The sequence below is a fragment of the Eubalaena glacialis genome, chromosome 11, assembly GCF_028564815.1.
Source record: "Eubalaena glacialis isolate mEubGla1 chromosome 11, mEubGla1.1.hap2.+ XY, whole genome shotgun sequence".
In the NCBI taxonomy this organism is placed as follows: Eukaryota; Metazoa; Chordata; class Mammalia; order Artiodactyla; family Balaenidae; genus Eubalaena; species Eubalaena glacialis.
The window spans coordinates 53,832,260-53,855,556 of NC_083726.1; the positions used below are offsets into that span (position 1 = coordinate 53,832,260).

At 38.8% G+C, this 23,297-nt stretch overlaps 1 protein-coding gene across 1 annotated transcript in view; it reads right to left on the reverse strand.

Moving 5' to 3' along the window:
* Nucleotides 1-23,297, reverse strand: part of SRGAP1 (SLIT-ROBO Rho GTPase activating protein 1) — a 276,189-nt gene that overhangs the window by 35,881 nt on the left and 217,011 nt on the right. The window contains exons 11-15 of the mRNA XM_061206565.1: nt 20,786-20,813; nt 16,988-17,090; nt 13,335-13,395; nt 13,102-13,179; nt 10,895-11,029 (exon numbers count right to left, since the gene is read on the reverse strand). Of these exons, the coding sequence (XP_061062548.1) occupies nt 10,895-11,029; nt 13,102-13,179; nt 13,335-13,395; nt 16,988-17,090; nt 20,786-20,813 (405 nt within the window). The remainder of the gene's footprint in view (nt 1-10,894; nt 11,030-13,101; nt 13,180-13,334; nt 13,396-16,987; nt 17,091-20,785; nt 20,814-23,297) is intronic.

The window sequence follows — 23,297 nt, forward strand, 5'->3', positions numbered from 1 at the left end:
ACCATGAATTGCTTGAGCAGGTCTACTAGAGCAAGTCACTTGGATCTATGCCCTAGGGAACCTCAGAGCCACAGTACACGGACATTTCAGAAGCTGCCCAGACTGTGTGGGTATGATCTGGAGCATTCACAAAACCATTCACAAAGTGGATGGTTTACAAAAAAAACAAAAACAAAAACCAAAAATCCTTGGGTGAGAAATGGAGATACTATCAAGCTTATTTCAAATTTAGATTGCCTTTGATGTCTTCATCCAGATAAGTAATTTTTAAAAAGAAATTTATAGTGAATTGGGGATGAATAGTGCACATTAAAAAAAAAAGAAAGAGAGAGAGAGAATGCTAAGACAAGTTCCCTTTTACTACACTTGCAAGCAAGCTTCCAAAGAACGTGGTATTTAGGGGCATAAAAATGGCACAATAATAACTCACCACACACACACAAAAATCTTTCCCCAAACAATTCAAAAGTAGGTAAGCAAAAGGTAGTAGGTGTTCCAGAGACTTACACAAACTCTTAGAAAAGATGAAAAGGGAAGTTTTTCTATACAATATAACTATCACATGAAATTACCTTAATAGGGAAAATCAAATCCAATTATGGTGATGCTAGAAGATGACATGGACAAAGCAATATCTCCATGAAACCTCTCTCTCTCTCTGCTAACATTTCGAAATCTTTTGCTTGTATCACATACTTAGATTGCATTTATTTGTAAATATCTTATCTCCTCTAGTAGATTTTAAACCTCCTGAATGCAAAAATCAAGTCTTTGAATCCTGAGAAAGTTTTGCAACATTGTAGGCAATTAATCAACGGTCCAAATCATTAAAAATTTGTAATATCAATGAAAGGATATAATCATGAATGACATATTATACCATTTTCAAATAATTCATAGACAATCCAAGAAAAAACAGATATATCATGGTTACATGGTAAGAGAAAATGCATGCCTAAAGATAAATCAATAATAGCCAGGAACCCCCTTTTAAATAGATTAGATGTTGGAAGAAAGGGGGTTGTTATATATAGTGCCAGTAAGTGTTCTTGAAAAACATCCCATTCTGCAAAATTATGCACTAAAAATAATAGGACTTATAATAATGTAGGGTTGGGACAGACTATTCAACGTCTACTAAACTCTGTAATTAGAGCACTAACAAAAACATTAAAAATACTACTTAAATTACTAGCAAGTTAAATCTCTACTGGTGTGTGCACCTAGCATCCTTAGTGGCCTTAATCCCCAGGGACTCCTGCTTCTATGAGATGTCAGTCCTGGAGGGTATTCATTTCCACTAGAGACTATTTTCATAAAAATTAGCCCAAGGATATTAACCCATTTTTTTCATTAATCCATTGTTTAAATACAGGGGGAAATGTCTCTGCAGCTTCTTTATTTGCACCTGCAGCATTTCATATAAGGCACTCCTTGCATAAAAGAAAGATATCTCGAGAGTTTAGCAGGATGGGACTGGAGTCGGAAGACAACTGCTCAGACTGCCAGAGCACCTCGGTCACTGTTCCTCACTGGATGCTTAGAGGGCTAAATCAAGAGTGTTGGAGGAGGAACTGTAGAGCTGGGCTTCTTCCTGGACCTGGACTTACCTCTTCAATGGCTAGGTGGCTGACAGAGTCTTGGTGCTCCAGCCGGGTGTCAGGCCTGAGCCTCTGAGGTGGGAGAGCCGAGTTCAGGACATTGGTCCACCAGAGACCTCCCAGTCCCACGTAATATCAAATGGCAAAAGCTCTCTGAGATCTCCAACTCAACGCTAAGACCCAGCTCCACTCAAGGACCAGCAAGCTACAGTGCTGGACACCCTATGCCAAACAACTAGCAAGACAGGAACACAATCCCATCCATTAGCAGAGAGGCTGCCTAAAATCATAATAAGTTCACAGACACCTCCAAACACACCACCGGACGTGGTTCTGCCCACCAGAAAGACAAGAGCCAGCCTCATCCACCAGAACACAGGCACTAGTCCCCTCCACCAGGAAGCCTACACAACCCACTGAACCAACCTTACCCAATGGGGGCAGACACCAAAAACAACGGGAACTATGAACCTGCAGCCTGCGAAAAGGAGACCCCAAACACAGTAAGTTAAGCAAAATGAGAAGACAGAGAAACACACAGCAGATGAAGAAGCAAGGCAAAAACCCACCAGACCAAACAAATGAAGAGGAAATAGGCAGCCTACCTGGAAAGAATTCAGAGTAATGATAGTAAAGATGATCCAAAATCTTGGAAATAGAATGGAGAAAATACAAGAAACGATTAACAAGGACCTAGAAGAACTAAAGAGCAAACAAACAAAGATGAACAACACAATAAATGAAATTAAAAATTCTCTAGAAGGGATCAATAGCAGAATAACTGAGGCAGAAGAACGGATAAGTGACCTGGAAGATGAAATAGTGGAAATAACTACCGCAGAGCAGAATAAAGAAAAAAGAATGAAAAGAATTGAGGACAGTCTCAGAGACCTCTGGGACAACATTAAATGCACCAACATTCGAATTATAGGGGTCCCAGAAGAAGAAGAGAAAAAGAAAGGGACTGAGAAAATATTTGAAGAGATTATAGTTGAAAACTTCCCTAATATGGGAAAGGAAATGGTCAATTAAGTCCAGGAAGCAGAGAGAGTCCCATACAGGATAAATCCAAGGAGAAACACGCAAAGACACATATTAATCAAGCTATCAAAAATTAAATACAGGGCTTCCCTGGTGGCGCAGTGGTTGAGAATCCGCCTGCCAATGCAGGGGACACGGGTTCGAGCCCTGGTCCGTGAGGATCCCACATGCCGTGGAGCAACTAGGCCCGTGCGCCACAACTGCTGAGCCTGTGCTCTGGGGTCCGCGAGCCACAACTACTGAAGCCCGCGCGCCTAGAGCCCGTGCTCCGCAACGAGAGGCCACCGCAATGAGGGGCTCGCACACCGCAACGAAGAGTAGCCCCCGCAGGCCGCAACTAGAGAAAGACCATTCGCAGCAACAAAGACACGATGCGGCCAAAAATAAATAAATTAATTAAAAAAAAATTAAATACAAAGAAAAAATATTAAAAGCAGCAAGGGAAAAGTAACAGATAACATACAAGGGAATCTCCATAAGATTAACAGCTGATCTTTCAGCAGAAACTCTGCAAGCCAGAAGGGAGTGGCAGGACATATTTAAAGTGATGAAAGAGAAAAACCTACAACCAACATTACTCTACCCAGCAAGGATCTCATTCAGATTTGGTGAGAAATTAAAACCTTTACAGACAAGGAAAAGATAAGAGAATTCAGCACCACCAAACCAGCTCTACAACAAATGCTAAAGGAACTTCCCTAAGTGGGAAACACAAGAGAAGAAAAGGATCTACAAAAACAAACCCAAAACAATTAAGAAAATGGTAATAGGAACACACATATCAATAACTACCTTAACTGTAAATGGATTAAATGCTCCAACCATAAGACACAGACTGGCTGAATGGATACAAAAACAAGACCCATATATATGCTGTCTACAAGAGACCCACTTCAGACCTAGGGACACATACAGACTGAAAGTGAGGGGATGGAAAAAGATATTCCATGCAAATGGAAATCAAAAGAAAGTTGGAGTAGCACTTCTCATATCAGACAAAATAGACTTTAAAAATAAAGGCTATTAAAAGAGACAAAGAAGGACACTACATAATGATCAAGGGATCAATCCAAGAAGAAGATATAACAATTGTAAATATTTATGCACCCAACATAGGAGCACCTCAATACTTAAGGCAAATGCTAACAGCCATAAAAGGGGAAATCGACAGTAACACAATCATAGTAGGGGACTTTAACACCCCACTTTCACCAATGGACAGATCATCCAAAATGAAAATAAATAGGAAACACAAGCTTTAAATGATACATTAAACAAGATGGACTTAATAGATATTTATAGGACATTCAATCCCAAAACAACACAATACTTTCTTCTCAAGTGCTCATGGAACATTCTCCAAGATAGACCATATCGTGGGTCACAAATCAAGCCTTGGTAAATTTAAGAAAATTGAAATAGTATGACGTATCTTTTCTGACCTCAACGCTATGAGACTAGATATCACTTACAGGAAAAAATCTGTAAAAAATACAAACACATGGAGGCTAAACAATATACTACTAAATAACCAAGAGATCACTGAAGAAATCAAAGAGGAAATAAAAAAATACCTAGAAACAAATGACAATGAAAACACGATGACCCAAAACCTACAGGATGCAGCCAAAGCAGTTCTAAGAGGGAAGTTTATAGCAATACAATCCTACCTTAAGAAACAAGAAACATCTCAAATAAACAACCTAACCTTACACCGAAAGCAATTAGAGAAAGAAGAACAAAAAACCCCCAAAGTTAGCAGAAGGAAAGAAATCATAAAGATCAGATCAGAAATAAATGAAAAAGAAATGAAGGAAACGATAGCAAAATCAGTAAAACTAAAAGCTGGTTCTTTGAGAAGATAAACAAAATTGATAAACCATTAGCCAGACTCATCAAGAAAAAAACGGGAGAAGACTCAAATCAATAGAATTAGAAATGAAAAAGGAGAAGTAACAACTGACACTGCATAAATACAAAGGATCATGAGAGATTACTACAAGCAACTATATGCCAATAAAATGGACAACCTGGAAGAAATGGACAAATTCTTAGATATGCACAACCTTCTGAGACTGAACCAGGAAGAAATAGAAAATATAAACAGACCAATCACAAGCACTGAAATTGAAACTGTGATTAAAAATATTCCAACACACAAAAGTCCAGTACCAGATGGCTTCACAGGATAGTTCTGTCAAACATTTAGAGAAGAGCTAACACCTATCCTTCTCAAACTCTTCCAAAATATAGCAGAGGGAGGAACACTCCCAAACTCATTCTATGAGGCCACCATCACCCTGATACCAAAACCAAAGATGTCACAAAAAAAGAAAACTACAGACCAATAACACTGATGAACATAGATGCAAAAATCCTCCACAAAATATTAGCAAACAGAATCCAACAGCACATTAAAAGGATCATACACCATGATCAAGTGGGGTTTATCCCAGGAATGCAAGGATTCTTCAATATATGCAAATCAATCAATGTGATAAACCATATTAACAAACTGAAGGAGAAAAACCATATGATCATCTCAATAGATGCAGAAAAAGCTTTCAACAAAATTGAACACCCATTTATGATAAAAAACCCTCCAGAAAGTAGGCATAGAGGGAACCTACCTCAACATAATAAAGGCCATATATGACAAACCCACAGCCAACATCGTTCTCAATGGTGAAAAACTGAAAACATTTCCACTAAGATCAGGAACAAGACAAGGTTGCCCACTCTCACCACTATTATTCAACATAGTTTTGGAAGTCCTAGCCATGGCAATCAGAGAAGAAAAAGAAATACAAGGAATACAAATCAGAAAAGAAGAAGTAAAACTGTCACTGTTTGCAGATGACATGATACTATACATAGAGAATCCCAAAGATGCTACCAGAAAACTACTAGAGCTAATCAATGAATTTGGTAAAGTAGTATGATATAAAATTAATGCACAGATATCTCTTGCATTTCTATACACTAATGACGAAAAATCTGAAAGAGAAGGTAAGGAAACATTCCCATTTACCACTGCAACAAAAGGAATAAAATACCTAGGAATAAACCTACCCAAGGAGAAAAAAGACCTGTACTCAGAGAATTATAAGACACTGATGAAAGAAATTAAAGATGATACAAACAGATGGGGAGATATACCATGTTCTTGGATTGGAAGAATCAACACTGTGAAAATGACTATACTACCCAAAGCAATCTACAGATTCAATGCAATCCCTATCAAACTACCACTGGCCTTTTTCACAGAACTAGAACAAAAAATTTCACAATGTGTATGGAAACACAAAAGACCCCGAATAGCCAAAGCAATCTTGAGAAAGAAAAATGGAGCTGGAGGAATCAGGCTCCCGGACTTCAGACTATACTACAAATCTGCAGTAATCAAGACAGTGTGGTACTGGCACAAAAACAGAAATATAGATCAATGGAACAGGAAAGAAAGCCCAGAGATAAACCCATGCACATATGGTCACCTTATCTTTGATAAAGGAGGCAAGAATATACAATGGAGAAAAGACAGCCTCTTCAATAAGTGGTGCTGGGAAAACTGGACAGCTACATGTGAAAGAATGAAATTAGAACACTCCCTAACACCATACACGAAAATAAACTCAAAATGGATTAAAGACCTAAATGTAAGGCCAGACACTATAAAACTCTTAGAGGAAAACATAGGCAGAACACTCTATGACATACATCACAGCAAGATCCTTTTAGACCCACCTCCTAGAGAAATGGAAATAAAAACACAAATAAACAAATGGGACCTAATGAAACTTAAAAGCTTTTGCACAGCAAAGGAAACCATAAACAAGACGAAAAGACAACCCTCAGAATGGGAGAAAATATTTGCAAACAAATCAATGGACAAAGGATTAATCTCCAAAATATACAGGCAGCTCAATATCAAAAAAACAAACAACCCAATCCAACAATGGGCAGAAGACCTAAATAGACATTTCTCCAAAGAAGATATACAGATTGCCAACAAACACATGAAAGGATGCTCAACATCACTGATCATTAGAGAAGTGCAAATCAAACCTACAATGAGTATCACCTCACACTGGTCAGAATGGCCATCATCAAAAAATCTATAAACAATAAATGCTGGAGAGGGTGTGGAGAAAAGGGAACCCTCTTGCACTGTTGGTGGGAATGTAAATTGATACAGCCACTATGGAGAACAGTATGGAGGTTCCTTAAAAAACTAAAAATAGAACTACCATACGATCCAGCAATCCCACTACTGGGCATATACCCTGAGAAAACCATAATTCAAAAAGAGTCATGTACCACAATGTTCATTGTAGCTCTATTTACAATAGCCAGGACATGGAAGCAACCTAAGTGTCCATCAGCAGATGAATGGATAAAGAAGATGTGGCACATATATACAATGGAATATTACTCAGCCATAAAAAGAGACGAAATTGAGTTATTTGTAGTGAGGTGGATGGACCTAGAGACTGTCACACAGAGTGAAGTAAGTCAGAAAGAGGAAAACAAATACCGTATGCTAACACATATATATGGAATCTAAAAAAAAGAAAGAAAGAAAATGGTTCTGAAGAACCTAGGGGCAGGACAGGTATAAAGATGCAGACGTAGAGAATGGACTTGAGGACATGGGGAGGGGGAAAGGTAAGCTGGGACGAAGTGACAGAGTGGCATGGACTTATATACACTACCAAATGTAAAACAGATAGCTAGTGGGAAGCAGCCACATAGCACAGGGAAATCAGCTCGGCGCTTTGTGACCACCTAGAGGGGTGGGATAGGGAGGGCGGGAGGGAGTCGCAAGAGGGAGGAGATATGGGGATATATGTTTATGTATAGCTGATTCACTTTGTTGTACAGCAGAAACTAACACACCACTGTAAAGCAATTATACTCCAATAAAGATGTTTAAAAAAAAAAGAAAGATATTTCTGTAGATTTTCCTTTTTTTCCCTTATGTTCTTCCTATTTTGCTTCGTATTTAATTTTGAGAAAGCTTGTCTTGGATCGTTACAAAACATTTACTGTGCTGGGAAAAATCATGCTGGAACCAACACAACTTCTGGGTTAAGTTAACATCATTTCTAAATGCACGTGAAGTAATTATGGCAGAGAAACACATATGTTTGCCGGACAGACAGACTGGTAAATGGCTGACCCAGGTACTGGCATATGTGACCTGAGTTTGTAGGAGGAGTAGTTGTAATAGTTGTAATGATGACAGCTAGTAACATATACTTAGGCTCATTATGTGCCAGGCATGATGCTATAAACACTTAGTATGGATTATCTCCTTTATACACACAGACTCTATGAAGTAGATAAAGAAACAGATATTTAAAAAGATTAAATATTGATCTCTTCCCAAGGTTACAAAGTTGTTAAGTGGTGAAGCTAGGATTTGAACCTAGATCTTTCTGACTCTAAGGTTTCAGCTTTTAATAACCACAATAAAATAATACTTCTCATCTAATGAAAGTGTGATGTGATTTTGCAGTAGTAAATGACAATGCAGCCCAATGGGCTTTATCCAGCTGGCATATGTAAACATAAATGTTCACGATGTATGTACCTAGAAAACCACTGAACATTAGAGAGTGCTTATAATTTTTGCAGATTTAAACTTTCTGGCTAAGCTGGTGAGGGAAATCTTTGCACATGGCCAAAGGAGAATTCCAGAAGTGTGACACCTTCTCAGTTCTTTCCAGCTGAGTCAGAGGCTGCTGTGATGACTCAGGCTATGCGAGGGCCTTGGAATGGACACGCAGGCACACTTCTGAATTCCACACACGCAACAGACTGTATGGGGCAGGGGTGGAGGTAATTATGACCAGGGAATTCATACCCAATGAGATCTAGGACTTCAGGCATGGATGCCAACCAAATAATTTTGGTGGAATTTTGACTTTTCATTTCAATTCTATTTAACAACTATGAATTATTCACTCACCACATGCCTGGAATTAACTATGCCAAGTGTTGGAGCTACAAAACGGAATAATCCATCAAGACCTCACACGCCCACGGAGCTAAATGTAGGCATTTCATTGAACCTACTCCATGCTGGGCACTCTTCTTGGCACTTTACATGTATTAACTCATTTAATTCTCACAACCCTATTCTATATGGACTAATGTTCTCCCTATTTTATAGATAATGAAACTGAGGTGCAGAGAGGTTAAGAAACTTGCTGAGGAATTTGGACCTAGGATTGGAACCTAGGCTGTTTGAGTCTGGAACCTACGTTCTTAGCCTCTTCCCTAAACTCTCTGTAGTAGAGGGAGACAGAGAGGTTAAAAGTAATTGTAATGCGGGGCTTTAAGAAAAATTATAGACATATGTATACAATGGAATATTAGTAGAGGAGAAAGTGACTAATGTTGCCTCGGGTACTAGGCAGGATGGCAGTCTGGGAGGAGTGCCAGTTCAGCAAATCCTTCCTAGTGGATGTCAAATGGCTGTCAGGGACAGCAGATGAAACAGCACAGGCAAAGGCATGGAGGTGGGAAATGGCCTGGCGTGCCTGCAGGTTGCTATTGTTGAAATCGAAAGGCAATAAGGGGGCTTCTTTGGTGGCGCAGTGGTTAAGAATCCGCCTGCCAACACAGGGCACACGGGTTCGAGCCCTGGTCTGGGAAGATCCCACATGCCGCGGAGCACCTAAGCCCGTGCGCCACAACTACTGAGCCTGCGCTCTAGAGCCCGCGAGGCACAACTACTGAAGCCCGCACGCCTAAAGCCCATGCTCTTCAACAAGAGAAGCTACCACAATGAGAAGCCCGCGCATCACAAAGAAGAGTAGCCCCCGCTTGCCGCAATTAGAGAAAGTCCACGCGCAGCAGCAAAGACCCAACGCAGCCAAAAATAAAGAAAGAAAGAAAAGAAAGGCAATAGGGTAGTCGGCAGGAGATGACTGCATAGAAGGAGAGAGATCAAGGAGAGGAAGAATTTCATTCTGTGAACTGGCCATACCAAGGAGTTTATTTTCAGGTGGGAAATATTGAAATAGGTTTTACACGGGGTGGTGCGGTAGTGGTAATGTAACACTCGATTTGCCGTTTTGAATCTAGCTGGGGTTGAGAGGTAAGGAAAGAGGGCAAAACCTACACATAGGGTCTCCCAGTGAGAAACCAAGGCACTGGTGACGGGAATGGGGAAGGAAGGGTGAGTAGAGAGATTTTCTGAGGTCCACTGGACCTGTTGATTCAGGTGGGTGATTTGGGAGAGGAGGTTTGTTCATTAGAGTAAAGCTTGATTCTCATGAAAGCCCTCACTATGTGATTTAAGTCAGCTCTACACCCTTGCCCAGGAATTTGGACTTAAAGGACACTACATTTATAGATGTATGGGACGTGACTGAGGTTAAATACCTAATTCTCAGTACCATTATTTTCACCTTCCTTCCTGTAGTGTCAAGAGCTCCCCACCTCCTGCAGAAAACAGCAATGTTTTACTCTGCTGCTGATTATGGGTTTCATAATATATCATACATGGTCCCAGAGCAACTCTGCCTATTAGCTGGGGATGCCCACTGACAGATAATTACCACCTGCTATTCCTGCACTGTAATAAAGATCATTTATCTCCTTTTACCTTTTTTTTTAAAAAAAAAATTACTTATTTGGTTGCACCGGGTCTTAGCTGCAGCACGTGGGCTCCTTAGTTGCGGCATGCGAACTCTTAGTTGCGGCATGCATGTGGGATCTAGTTCCCTAACCAGGGATTGAACCCAGACCCCCCTGCATTGGGATTGCGGAGTCTTATCCACTGCACTACCAGGGAAGTCCCCACCTTTTACCTTGTTTCTTGAAGTAACATTCAAAGATGGATAAATTACCCTACTCCTAAGATCAGTGGAGAAAACCAAGAACCAAAAGCCAAAAAAGGAGTTACATTTCCATGCTTACAGCCTCCTCCTCACCTTCAGCTGGTTGGCACCTGCCTCTCTGCTCTATCCCAGATACTAATGGGGAAGCTCTCGGGCTGTATGGAGCCCGAGGAATGTTTAGGAGCAGAGCCCACCCAGCGAAGGGCAAGGCCACAGCTGGGAAGATGACTCACACTGGATCCAGAGAGAAAACAAATGGTCTCAGAAATTTGGTGGTGATGGGTAATGGTGGGGGAGGAAGATACAGGGAAAGGGGCCACTGCCTTTTTCAGGAAATTGGTTAGTGAAATAATTCTAGTGGGAAAAGAATTGTTAAAAAAAAAAAAAAAAAAGCCCACTTACTGACACAAGAAATCAGATCATTAAATCTTTCCTTAGGAAAGAGGGGGTTTTCCAGCCCACGGAAGTAGAGCTTTAGAACGCCAGCAACTGAATTAATATCATGGTTAGTCTGCTCCTCAGCCAAAGGGTTTTCACCTAAAAAAAAAAAGAAAAATTAGTTACATGCACATCGCTTCTCTTTTTATCTCTGAACAAAAATATGTTTCTATACTCACACACACATTTCTATATATACATGTATCTTTTAATTACATTTTATGGAAGATTATGTGTTACTAAAATTAAAATAACTGGTTTAGATATCCTACCCCATGATTAACCTAAAAATAGTTGGTTAAAATAAAGCTTTTTTTTTTTTTTATCATATGCTACCAAATAATCCCTTACAAATTACCTAAATCTTAAAATAGAATATTGTGGGATTTATCATTGGACCCAACTTTTCTTTTTTAAAGCTAAAATCTGTTATCTTAGGTTGACATAAATTCAAATACTATATTCTGTGTTTCTTATTCTACTGGGAAAAAGAAACAATATAGGTCTGTCTGGCTATGCTGTATGGATCAGCAAAATTTATCAGAAATACTACAGGATTCACCTAATTGTGAAGACTGACAATTAAATATTTCTCAAAGTGGCATGGTGGTGTTCACAACAGACTTGAAAGCTGCTTTCAGCAGTGGGAGATTTTGAAATCAGAGGAATTTGAAAATGTACCTTCAGTACCAAGGAATTTGCATAAAAAGTGGAAAATTTAAAAATATATCACAAACATGAAATTATATTATTCTTTATGCTAAGCACTTTAAAATGATCAGGTAACTGACCTGGCTTGTCCACCTCCCTGAGAATCAAACTGAAATAAAATCCTTAAGAAGTTCAACATAATGTGCAGCCTTAAATCAAACTCCGTTTTTTTATTCACAGGTCTGCTCTTCTAAAGTTCACAAAAATTGTACATTGAATTTTAACTTTTTTTTTTGCCTCTTGGGGCAGCTTATTTTCAGGGACCTGTGGTTCCTTTTTCTCTGCTTCAAGGGCAGGAAATCATTGAACGCGAATTCACCAAAATATTTTTTTTTTTGCCCACTGTGAGAAAGTCTTACCCAAAGGGATCACAAACAAACAATATACCAGGGGAATGTTCAAGGAAAAATAATAAAGCATTTTTGCTTGCAGTGGCTGGCACAGGAATCTGAGGCTTTACTGCATTTCAATTTATCTTGAATATGGTCCATGTAAGAGACTTGGACACTTACCTCTTGAGAGGGGAGGCCGCTCGGCTCTACGCACTGTAAGAGGATTTGGAAGAGGAAAAACAATCTGGCTCCAAGTTCACCTCTTTACCCAAGGTTTCAAACCTGGCTCTGTGTCAAGTCTGGGTTAGGGCAAATGGGACCAAGAGGGGTTGCCTTGTCTCCAAGCCTTGATGCCCCTCCCTCTGCATCCTTGGCTTGACTTCCAAGCAGAGGCAGGAAGGTGCAGATGTATCCAGAAGCAGACACAATACAAATCATTATAACTGGAGAGCATTACTAGCTAAGAGCCACTACTAAAGAGTTAGGCACTTTCATGGATTATACCCAATTCTCACACCAGTCCTGGGATTCTGCAGATGAGGAAACCGAGGCCAAAATAAGAGATGAGTCACTTGACCCAAATCACATGATTAGTAAATGCAAGAGTGTGATTTGATTCTAGGTTCGCTTGATGCTAAAGTGTACGGTTTTGCTAATCATAATGTTTAGGAGGACTTATTTAGCCAATTGGGAATAAGAGTAAGGCACCAACTAAGGTCACAGGGAAGGAGTCTGGGGATGGTAGTAAGAGGAAGGAGAGTTCCTGACAAAGGAAATAGACATGAAGCTGGGATGAGTCACCTCAAACAGCTGCTATGCAGGCCCAGGGCTGTTCTTGCCACTCTTCTAGAACCTTTCATGAGCCACCTTTGACAAAGTGCTGAGGATTATCAATGCCAGTCCTAAACCAGGATACAAAACTCATATGCTTTTCTAGACTTGATAACAAAGTCTTATGATTTTGGCTTCATTTCTTAGCTATTCTAAATAGATTCTTAACTCAACATCCACAACGAAATAAATGCAGAGAAAGGTTTTGAAGATATACAGAATAAGTATGCCACTTCACTCTACAGAAAATGATGACTTTTTAACAAGGTTTGCTTATAGGTGTAGACATGCAATTACCTCTCTCAAATGAATTTTTAATATCATTGACTTCCACCTGGGAACCAGACACTCTGAAAATCCCCTGATGCTGAAGACCTAAAGAGAACAGAAGGGAAAGAGCATGAAAGAACCCAACACGTCCTCCAGGTCCCCCTTTTCCCAACAATTAAGTATTAAAAGGAAAGACATATTTACTGAAATACTCCTAGTAATTATTGTTTAAAATAAGAATATTGCAGTTTAGGGCTTACCATAGAGATTGATGAACCGAATACAGCTTTCCACAATGAGGGGGATGATCTGTCCTGAGTCCTGGGTAAAGAGATGGAAACCAGTTAACCGCAAAGAAGAGGCACAAATCACACATAATAATAAAGCTCATAGTTTAACCCTAAAGACTGACTTTTACTCTTTTAGATGATCATTGCCAAACACACTCCCTCTAAAATATTCCACAAGGGCCAAATACAAAATTATATTTAACCGAAGGTATGTTTCAGTTCTGGGGCAAACCAAATTAAATACATTGAAGGCAATCGTGTTTCAACTTACTCTGCTGTGCCTAAAGATGTCAAGCTAATTCATCTTTTCTACTGTATGTAGGCTTACATATAGAAATGAATATATAAATCACTCATTTTTTAAAAGGTTATTTATACAAGTAATGAATCTAATGGACCTGAAAAGAACTCTGTGTATTTTAAGCATAGCATCTTAGGACTGACTGACTGTACTAGTCACCAAACACAACCATTCAGCCATCTCAGGATCTTCTCTGTGGCATCCCTGAGAGTCCACCATCTAGATGATGACAGTTATAAAAGGGCTTACATGTTTCCAGATGCATAATATGAGAGCTGCTCATAATGTGTCATGTATTTATTTAGTTAGCATCAGAACTTACTGATCCTTAGAGATTTTTCACTGTTATTTTTTCATGTTTTAAGGATGGAGAAAAAAAATGGCACCAATGCACACCCCATTAGATCTCGTTTTCTTAGAAGGAACATCTCTTAGCCTTCTTTCTCCACATCTCATAATATAGTCAGTGCACTCTACTGAGCAAATGTGAATTCTGGAAATGTATTAAGACATGTACAGGATGACAAATGGAATGAAGGAGCTGCTTAGGTCACAGTGAAATATGTATCAATGCCATGCACTCCATGTAGTTAAAAAAGGTTACCGACTATAGAGTTATTTTTCATGTTCTTTTCAGGCTCTGCTCTTTCAGGAATTAGAGCTTTAAGGTTAACATGGAGGTTCAAAATGATTAGCTGAAATCAGGCACTAATTCATGAGGAATTTTATTCTGCAACACAAGAAGAATTTGGTTGTCTCAATCTATTAGAACAATTCAGAATCCACTAACCTTTCCAATTAATCAACAGGGCAAGGAGTGGGAATAATGCAGTCCAGCAATCTAACTTTTTACCATTCCTAGAATGGGTAATATACTTCTTGAGGAATGGCTTCATGTTCGGTTTTAAGACAATCTAATCAGTGTATAAACCAGTTAATGGTTCAATTACTTCTGGAGCCTGCATTAAGTTCCTCTAATTAATCAATTTGTTTCGGGAATGTAAACTTTATTAATTGTGGACCAGCTGGCTCAAGAACAGCCATATAATTACATCAAAACTTACTAAATATGAGAGGAGATTTTTCTTTAGGATACAAACTTTTTTTACGTGAACAATTCCTATAAAACTGTAATCTAAAAGAGCAACAAATATTTAAATGTAAATGATAAAAGGAGAATATTAGTTTGCAACTCAGCTGAACTTAGGATTAAAACAAAAAGAAAAACCAAGAATAAAAGGTTATTAAAAGGAAAATGTTTGCATTAAGAAAGTTCTAAATAAAAATGTGTTAGGTTTGTGTATTATTTAAAAAATATTTTCATCTTCACATTTGCTTAGGCAACTGCTAATCTTTCAGCTATCATCACTATTTCATTCAGATATCATGAATTTTAGAGTCAAAAAGTAATGAATGTGCATGTTTTAATTTAATTTCATGGATGCCAGATACTTTGGTAGAAAATATTTTACAAGAAGTGAAGCAATGGGCTGTGCTCCATCAACCATTCAAACAAATCCCTTTGTGTCTCAGTTTCCCCATGGGAAACAGGAAAAATGGTGTTTTTCTTGCTGTCTCACAGTGATATTGTGGGGACCTCAATTGACTGAGCACTTTTCAGAAGTGTAGGGATCTCTGTATCCACTGTTTCACTGCTAGGACCAAAGATTCTTTAATATGCCATCTGGGACAAAGAGGAGCTCACATAAGTGAATTTTCCACGATAAGTGGTTTACTCCTCCTTTCGTGCCTAAATCTGGTTTCCTTTAACTGTTCTTAATGAAAAATCTTTTAAAAATATAATATGTGCTTTCCTATGACCTTAAGCAGTCATTCTTGTACTGTGCTATCAAATATAACGGAATCATACATCTGCTTCTTTGAGCTTTTCTATATTCTCCTTCTCTGCCAGGCCATCAGTTGCACATCCCAGTGCTTTCATTTTATCATTCCCTTCTCTCCATCTAGTTTGCCCCTGCTTGTGAGCCCTGGGCTGGGAAACCAGATAATCAAATTTGACAATAATTTTATATTAAATTAGAGCCAATAAGGCTCTTCTGGGTTTAAGGCTAATGGCAATGGATTCGTGATTGCGCTGTAGGTTGTCCGGTGACTTTTCACTCAATTCCAGGGTTAGGGCTCAGTTTTAAGGTTGCCAGATGCTTTTAATCTCTGTATGTATGCATGTGTCTATCTGTCCACATGCATGCACACACATATATTTTTGATGTGTATACATAAATACATTTTTTAACGATTAGTGTACATATCCAATAAAAGATCTGTCTTTAAAGAAAGTAAGACAGCTGTAACATATTGTTAAGGGAGGTTATCAATGATGTGGTTTCCTGTATAAATTTAGTCTTCAGAAACACTGCATCCCATGTCATAAAATGTTAGCTATGAAAGAGTAAGTTCTTCTCTTTTTTGTATAATTTACATGAGGGTCCAAAATCCAGTATTAAATGTGCATTTGGTATTTAACATTGACTCTCCTTAATAAAAGCCCCTGACCCAAATTTAGTATGTTTGCCAAATACATAATGTAAAATCTAAGAGTTTATCCAGTTTTACTAGAGAACTACTCCTCTTAAATCAGTGTTTGAGTTCTATGATTCTTTTCTAAGTAAAGCTATTTATAAACCTGTCTAATTTCTAACCGCAAACACTTTTCTTTTAAAGACCTTAAAAAATCTAATTAAAGCCAAGCATGACTGTGATTTGAAAATGATATCAAGAGCGAAAGAGGCTGTGCCCTCGCTTCCCTCGAGCACTATACCTGATGTCTCGCGTGTGAATTCCTTCGTCCTCGGCTAGAAGCATTATCAGAAATACAGGATGAAAAAGACAGAGTAAACACAGCAGAGATCCAGATACAGACCACAGGGTCCTACAATTTATCCAATATAATGAATTCCTCAAGTCATGGGAAATCGAAACTCTTTGTGCTTCAGAGCTAGCTTAACGATGGACTTTAGATATATTTTGTGCCATCTCATTTGCATGAGTAGAAACAAAACATTTTATCAGGTAGCTCTTTTCTTTTTTGTACAAATTATGGCTTTTTTTTTTTTTTTTTTTAAAGAAAGAGGGCTTTCTCTTTTGCCAGTATAATAATACCCACATTTATTCCCTCTTCTGAAGGCACTCAAACCAAATATTCTTTCCTCTCTGACTTCAGGAAATATTATATTGATTTTCTGGGAAAGCAAAGAGCCCCAGGACAGACTTGGACATAATGACCTGCCTCCTTTTATGAGAGGCTGAGACCATTATAGTAAGAAGCGTGGAGATCAGCCACCCAGATGGCTGGTGCCAGTACCTTGATGAATGTTTCCAAATCCCCATTAAACAACTTAGCATTATACTGTGAGCGGGGTCTGGACTTCCTGTGTTTCTGGGGCTTAGGGGGAACATTTGGAGGCCTAAGAGAGGGAATATAATTACTGAGCATGGCAGAAATCAAACAATAAATGAAACACCCATAGGTCACATCAAAATTACAAAACACAGGAATTCTTGTGTTCCTTCCCCACCCCTACCCACAGAGGAAAACAGTCCTCCCCTTTCCCATTTATTTACTTTTACTTATATATCAAAACCCATACCAGCTATTCAATCAGACTATTCTTTTCTTGTATGTTGTAGTTGACATTTGTTTGCTAGTTTGTTTTAAAGCGGTCATCATCAACAAATGGAATGAACTGCAAGCTATTTGGCCAAGAGTTACAAACCGAGGTTTGTGTTATTCAGCTTACAATTCACACAGAAGACACAACAGGTCATAAAAATTAGGACTCGGATAGATCCCAACAGAGAAATTAAATATAATATTTTTAGTTACAACATAATTCTTCAATGCAAATAACATTGACATCTGTTTGATATCTCTCAGGTAATTAATGGGATTTTATTTTATGCAAAAGTAGCTATTAATGGGTCACAAGTAAAAAACTGAGTTTTGTTTCAGTGCTATTTCTGGGGGGCAGTGGGTCCAGGCTCACATGAATTGTTATTTCTTTAAAACAAACTAGCTCATCACCTATTTGTAGAGCATTAAGATGCACCCATTTATTCTTTTCTGGACTCTCTCCATCTCCAGTCTGCTTGCTTTGATGGATAAGTCAGTCTCTCTGGCATATGCACATCCAGGGTACCACGTACCATATTTAGAAACCCTGCATCATCTTGCTCTGTAACTGGAGAGAGGGAACCTCTTCCGCCCTCTCCCTTTACGGCAAAGAGGGCCAGGATTACGTGACTCAACTTCAACAACTGTGCTGCAAGGAATACACGGAAGAAGAATCCCAAAACTCCTCTCTGGACATTCCAATCTAAACTCCTTAATTGGAAGGCTGGTTTAAGGATGTACACCACACTTGGAAATCAGGTAAAGCCCTTTATTAAGCTGCAAACTCTCTAGGAAGAATTGCCTTTTCAGTTCATTAAAGTTCTGAAAGACCAGTTTAGAAACAAAAGCCTAAGAGTTTATGTAGAAGCCTGGCTAGCTTCCTAAGGTATTATCATAGCAATCAAGAGAGGTAGGGGAACAAACTTGCTGATACCGTCTTCCATAGCCAAATTCTAAGGCTCTCCCAACAGCTGGGCTCCTATGACTAATGGGGTATACAGCAAACAACACCTGAAGCTCCATGGTGCTTGAGAGGTTAAAAGGAGCCCTTGCAAGTGTCTAGAAGCAAACATGGAAAATTTCACCAAGCAGCAAGTCATAATTTGCCACTGCTGAAATTTCTGAAATCTTGTTTATACACTGAATTCTGTGCCATTCACAGAGGAAAGGATCTGGTAGGTATAAACAAACAAAACAACTGCCCATCAAGGAATTTAACCATATGTGCTTGATTTCATCCACTCTTTTCATTATTTTAGAAGTATTTTAAAATATAGACTTTATGTTTACTCAGGTATGGTGAGGCAACAGATCAGAAGACAACTGTCATTGGGAAGACTGTTTGTTACTCACAGTTCCCAAGAGTTGGGTGCATGCTACTACATGGGGGAGGGGGGCACACGCAGAAGCACCAAGGTCGCTCAGGAGGAAGGAAGAATGAGGGAAAATGTGAGCCTTTGTTGCGGTTCCCGTGGGAAGGAACAGGCAAGGCAGGGTAAACAGGTTTAGGATTGGCTAGTCCTTGAATAATTTTGGTGGGCCCTGGGGGCATGGGAGCTGTCCCTATTTGTCCGGTACCTGGCCTTTGGGTGACTGGGGAAGAGGAACAGTGGCCCTGAGGTGAAGACTTGATAAAGGAGGTGGCTGCGAGTCTGGGCTCTGGACTGGCTGCTTTGTACACAAAAGGCACACTTGTAACAAGTCCTTTACTATCTCTAGGAACTGACTGACTCTCAGAGGGGGAGTCCCTCCAGGGTCAGTAAGGCCCCAAGATATCAAAGCATCAAATATAGAAACTAGAAAATGTGGTTATTACAACAAGGTCCAAAGAACTTCACATTTAATGCTATCTGGAGCAGTTGATGAAGCTAAGGGAATAGGAACACAGGCTCATTTTGTTTGGTTACTGATTAGTGGGGACAAGCAAATGTTGTAACAAGAGCCAAAGCCCCCAGTGGCACTGGATAATTATTCCTGCATCACTGAGAGATGCAGAGAAACTCCTGGCTGGGGCTAACGGAGAGATGTCTTTTGAGTCTTCTCCCAAAAGCCTGAAAATTGCCTCTCTTGACACATCAAAAGTATGAGACAAATATGAAGATACTAAAGCTGTGAGAGGGATTTGAGGTTAAAATAAACTGACTGAGTGCTTATCAAGGTACTTTCCATGGCAGAGTTGGCTCGGCAGGCAGACTGGTGCACTGATGGATCTGGCTCTACCACGTACACATCAGGTGAACAGATTCTACATTCATTCAACATTCGAATTGTATGACTCCTTCTAGTTGTGTGCCTCCCACACAACTTCCAGATAATCTGGCTTTCTAGGTAGAATGCCCATGTGGATGAGAGGCAGTACCAGTCAGGATGATGTGAATATCAAGTCTGTTGGGCAAGGACAGCTCTCATTGCAAATATATATTTGCACTCCTTCCTTTAAAAAAATCTTTTAAAAAAGTGCCTTACGTTAATTATAATTTAGAAACAGGTAAAAGAGTTGATAGTGCAAAGGGACACTATATGTGAAAAAAGCCACAAATTACTATGCAGGAGTAATATGCCTCTTTGTCACTGACATAGGGAAGAAAAACCTCAGTATTTTCATAAAGTTTAGACAAGTCAGTAGCTGTATCTCTCTAGTTGGTTCACGGAGAAGTTAAGAGGGGTTTCCTTTTGAATAAACTGCCTAGCAGGAACATTGCAGAACCTTAAAATCAACTTGCCAATTACTGCAACAGACACACTAGTGTTCTAAATGCCTCCTACCTCAAAGAGAACTCAATTTTAAAAGTGTGAAGTCTTGCTATGTCAATTAGAATAATTTCTGGCTGTTGTACAAATGTTGACAGAGAAATATAAAAGTTGCCACAAACTTTCCCCAACCCAAATCAGAACCTGCTTCCAAAAAGGCTTTTCCTTCTCAGCAGTAGCATCAAAATCCTTCTAAGAATTTTAAAAAAGGGGAGAAAAAGGAAGAAAAAAAGAAAGAAAGTGCAATATGATACTAGGCATTAAAAGTTAAATTTTTAAAGTAAACCAAACAGGGGCAGAGCTAAAATCCTAAGAGCATTCAACATAGCTCTAGTTTTTATACGCCATACAGGAGCAAGAAGTAACTAACACAGTAGATATGTGCATAATATTGCTTGTTAATTAAATTATCAAATCAAAAATCTTATCAGACTCTTTCTAGAAACTTAAAGTGTTTTGGATTAGATAAATCAAACCCATTCAATTTATGTCTTTTTTTTTTTAAACTGAGGCTGCTCATTAAAGAGCTTTACAATTCCACTAGGAAACCCTCAGATCTTCCAGAGCAAATCTGGTTTTGTGAGAACCCCAAACACTTCATGTTACTGTTTTGTCAAGCCCAAACTATCTTCCATGTTCATTAACAAAATATCTTCATTCTTGCAGCATTTAAATGGTTGCTTGTTAAAAGAGAGAAGAGAGTGAGATGCAATGACTTATGTTAAAATATTTTCCTACCTTGTAGTCATATATTCAGCTCTATGACCTGCAGAAAAAAAAAAATTAAAATAAGTCAACTGAATGGCATCTGTGCAATGCACTGGGCAATCTTTTGTATCATCTGTCCCTTGATTTATGATGCTGAGTTTATAATAACTTACACATTTTATGGTGGAGAGCATGAAGACAGTATATAAAGATAGACAAAAAATTCAAAGTAAATATTTCATAAAATCTATACATAAAATTTAATAAATTCTATGGATTAGAGAAACATATTTCACTTGGCAATTTGAGGCAGCGAGTTTTATTTTTTATTATTATTTTTTAAATCAAGAAATAGCTGTGTGATCTTTTTTTTTTTTTTTTTTTTAAGTTATTTGGCCGCGCCATGTGGTATGTGGGATCTTAGTTCCCTGACCAGGGATTGAACCTGAGCCCCCTGCAGTGGAAGCTCAGTCTTAACCACTGGACCACCAGGGAAGCTCCTGCTTGATCTTAACTGTAAGTTCAAAGATGAAATACAAATAAAACACATCCAAGATTTGAAAGTTAGTTATTCCCTGTCTTGATTGATACTTGTGAGAGAGCAGCAGGGGGTCACGTAGGGTTAGGAGAACTCAATTTCCTTTAGATTAAATTGGTGTTTATTCTATAATATGAAATCAGGGAGAGAAGTTGCACTTTATAGTCGGAAATGACATTTGCAGATATTAAAGTACAAGGACATTAAATTATGCTACATTCCACCAACTTGTAAGCTAAAAGCCTTTCACAGAATTCTCTGTCACTTAAAACATGAGGTTTTTATACGTTCGGGCTTCTTGATTTGTTTTAAATAACAGCTCTGTGTTTTTGTGGTGCTCCTACAATCTGATGTAATTTCAAGTTTGAATGTGTCTATGGGTTGCTGTCTGTTCTCTCTTATATTTAGGGTGGAGCAGTGGGAAGGGGTGTGGGAGAGTTAAACCATTCAACTGGTTTGTTTGCAAAATGATGATACGGTCCTGAAACAGCCTGAAAATACAGCTGGCAGAGAAGGGTCATGTTGCAGCACAGACAGGTGAGGCCAGCCCATCGTATCACAATGCAGTGATTCAGGCTTGTAGGGCAGGGCCAATACAACAATCCGTAGAGAGAGCTGCCTAGTTGGGAATGGTGAATGAACACTGCCAGGCTGCAATGAGTCTTTTACTCTATCATCTGCTTTTGAATAACAAGTAACATAAAGTATTTGGCTAATACCTATTTACCAAACAAGGGGCACCAGTTCATATCAGAGAATACCTTTCTCAAACAGATCCAGGCTATTGTTAAGTCTTGGTAGAATCTGTCCTTGGCCATGACTTGGGGTTGGGGTGGGGGGAAAGGAGAAAAATCTGATTTTTCCTCCACTACCCAGTTCTACCTATCATTTAACTGGAAGTCCCTTCCTTCTGCTGGCCTTCTGCTATTTGGGGGAACAAGAAAAAAGAGACGGTGGACACAGAACTCCAGAAGAATTTATAGCTATTTCTAAGTGGGAGAGGTCTATGAGAAAGCGGAGAGAGCAGACGGTGAGCTGAGTGTGATGTCTTACGGGATAGCCTTCAGCAGGAAGCTGGCTATACAGGGTTAAAGCACAAGGAGAAGACAGGGCTGGAGATTAAGATTTAAAGAGTTGCCACCCTTTAGGTTGTGCTGGGGCCATGGGAGCTAGCTGAGATCACCCAGGGGGAGTCAGTAGAATGAACAAAGGATGGAAGGCAGAGAAAATAGCTGGCTTGTGCTGTATTGTATTCTGCCATGCTGCATACTTTATTACAACACAAAAGTATGACATAAACTATATATGTATCAGTAACAACAATAAAAACAGCAATGATGTCTAACATTTATTAGACACTGTTCTAAGCACTTTCTCTACAGTAACTCACAATTTTCACAACTTTATGAAGTAGGTACTATTACTATTTTTATTTTACAGAAGAGACTGAGCATACAGAGGGCAAGTGACTTGCCCAAGGTCACATGGTCAGTATGTGGTGGGTCTGGCACTAAGGCCTAGGTTTGTTTTAATTCTAGATCTGAGCTCCCAAGTAATATTGGGTGGGCCAAAAAGTTCGTTCTGTTTTAAGTAAAAATAAAAGACATTTTTCATTTTTGCCAAGAATTTTATTGTGCAATGTATTCACGAACCGAACGAACTTTTTGGCCGACCCACTATATTGTAAAATGTAAGTCTTTTGTTTTCCCCAGCAAATACTCTGAAAGATCCTAGAAGACAGGTAGAGACTATGGCTTACATATCTGTCCACCTCATATGGCTAAAGCCAAATACAAAATACTGAAGATTTAATAAATTAAATAAATTATTAAACAAATCTAATATCTATCAAATTAAAGAGAATCACAGAGGCTAATAACTTTCAAGTGATTCAATGATAATTCAATGTTAATGATAATAATAACAATAATAAATATGATAATAATATCATTAATGATAATTATTAATTAATTATTTATCAATTAATATTATTAATGTTAATAA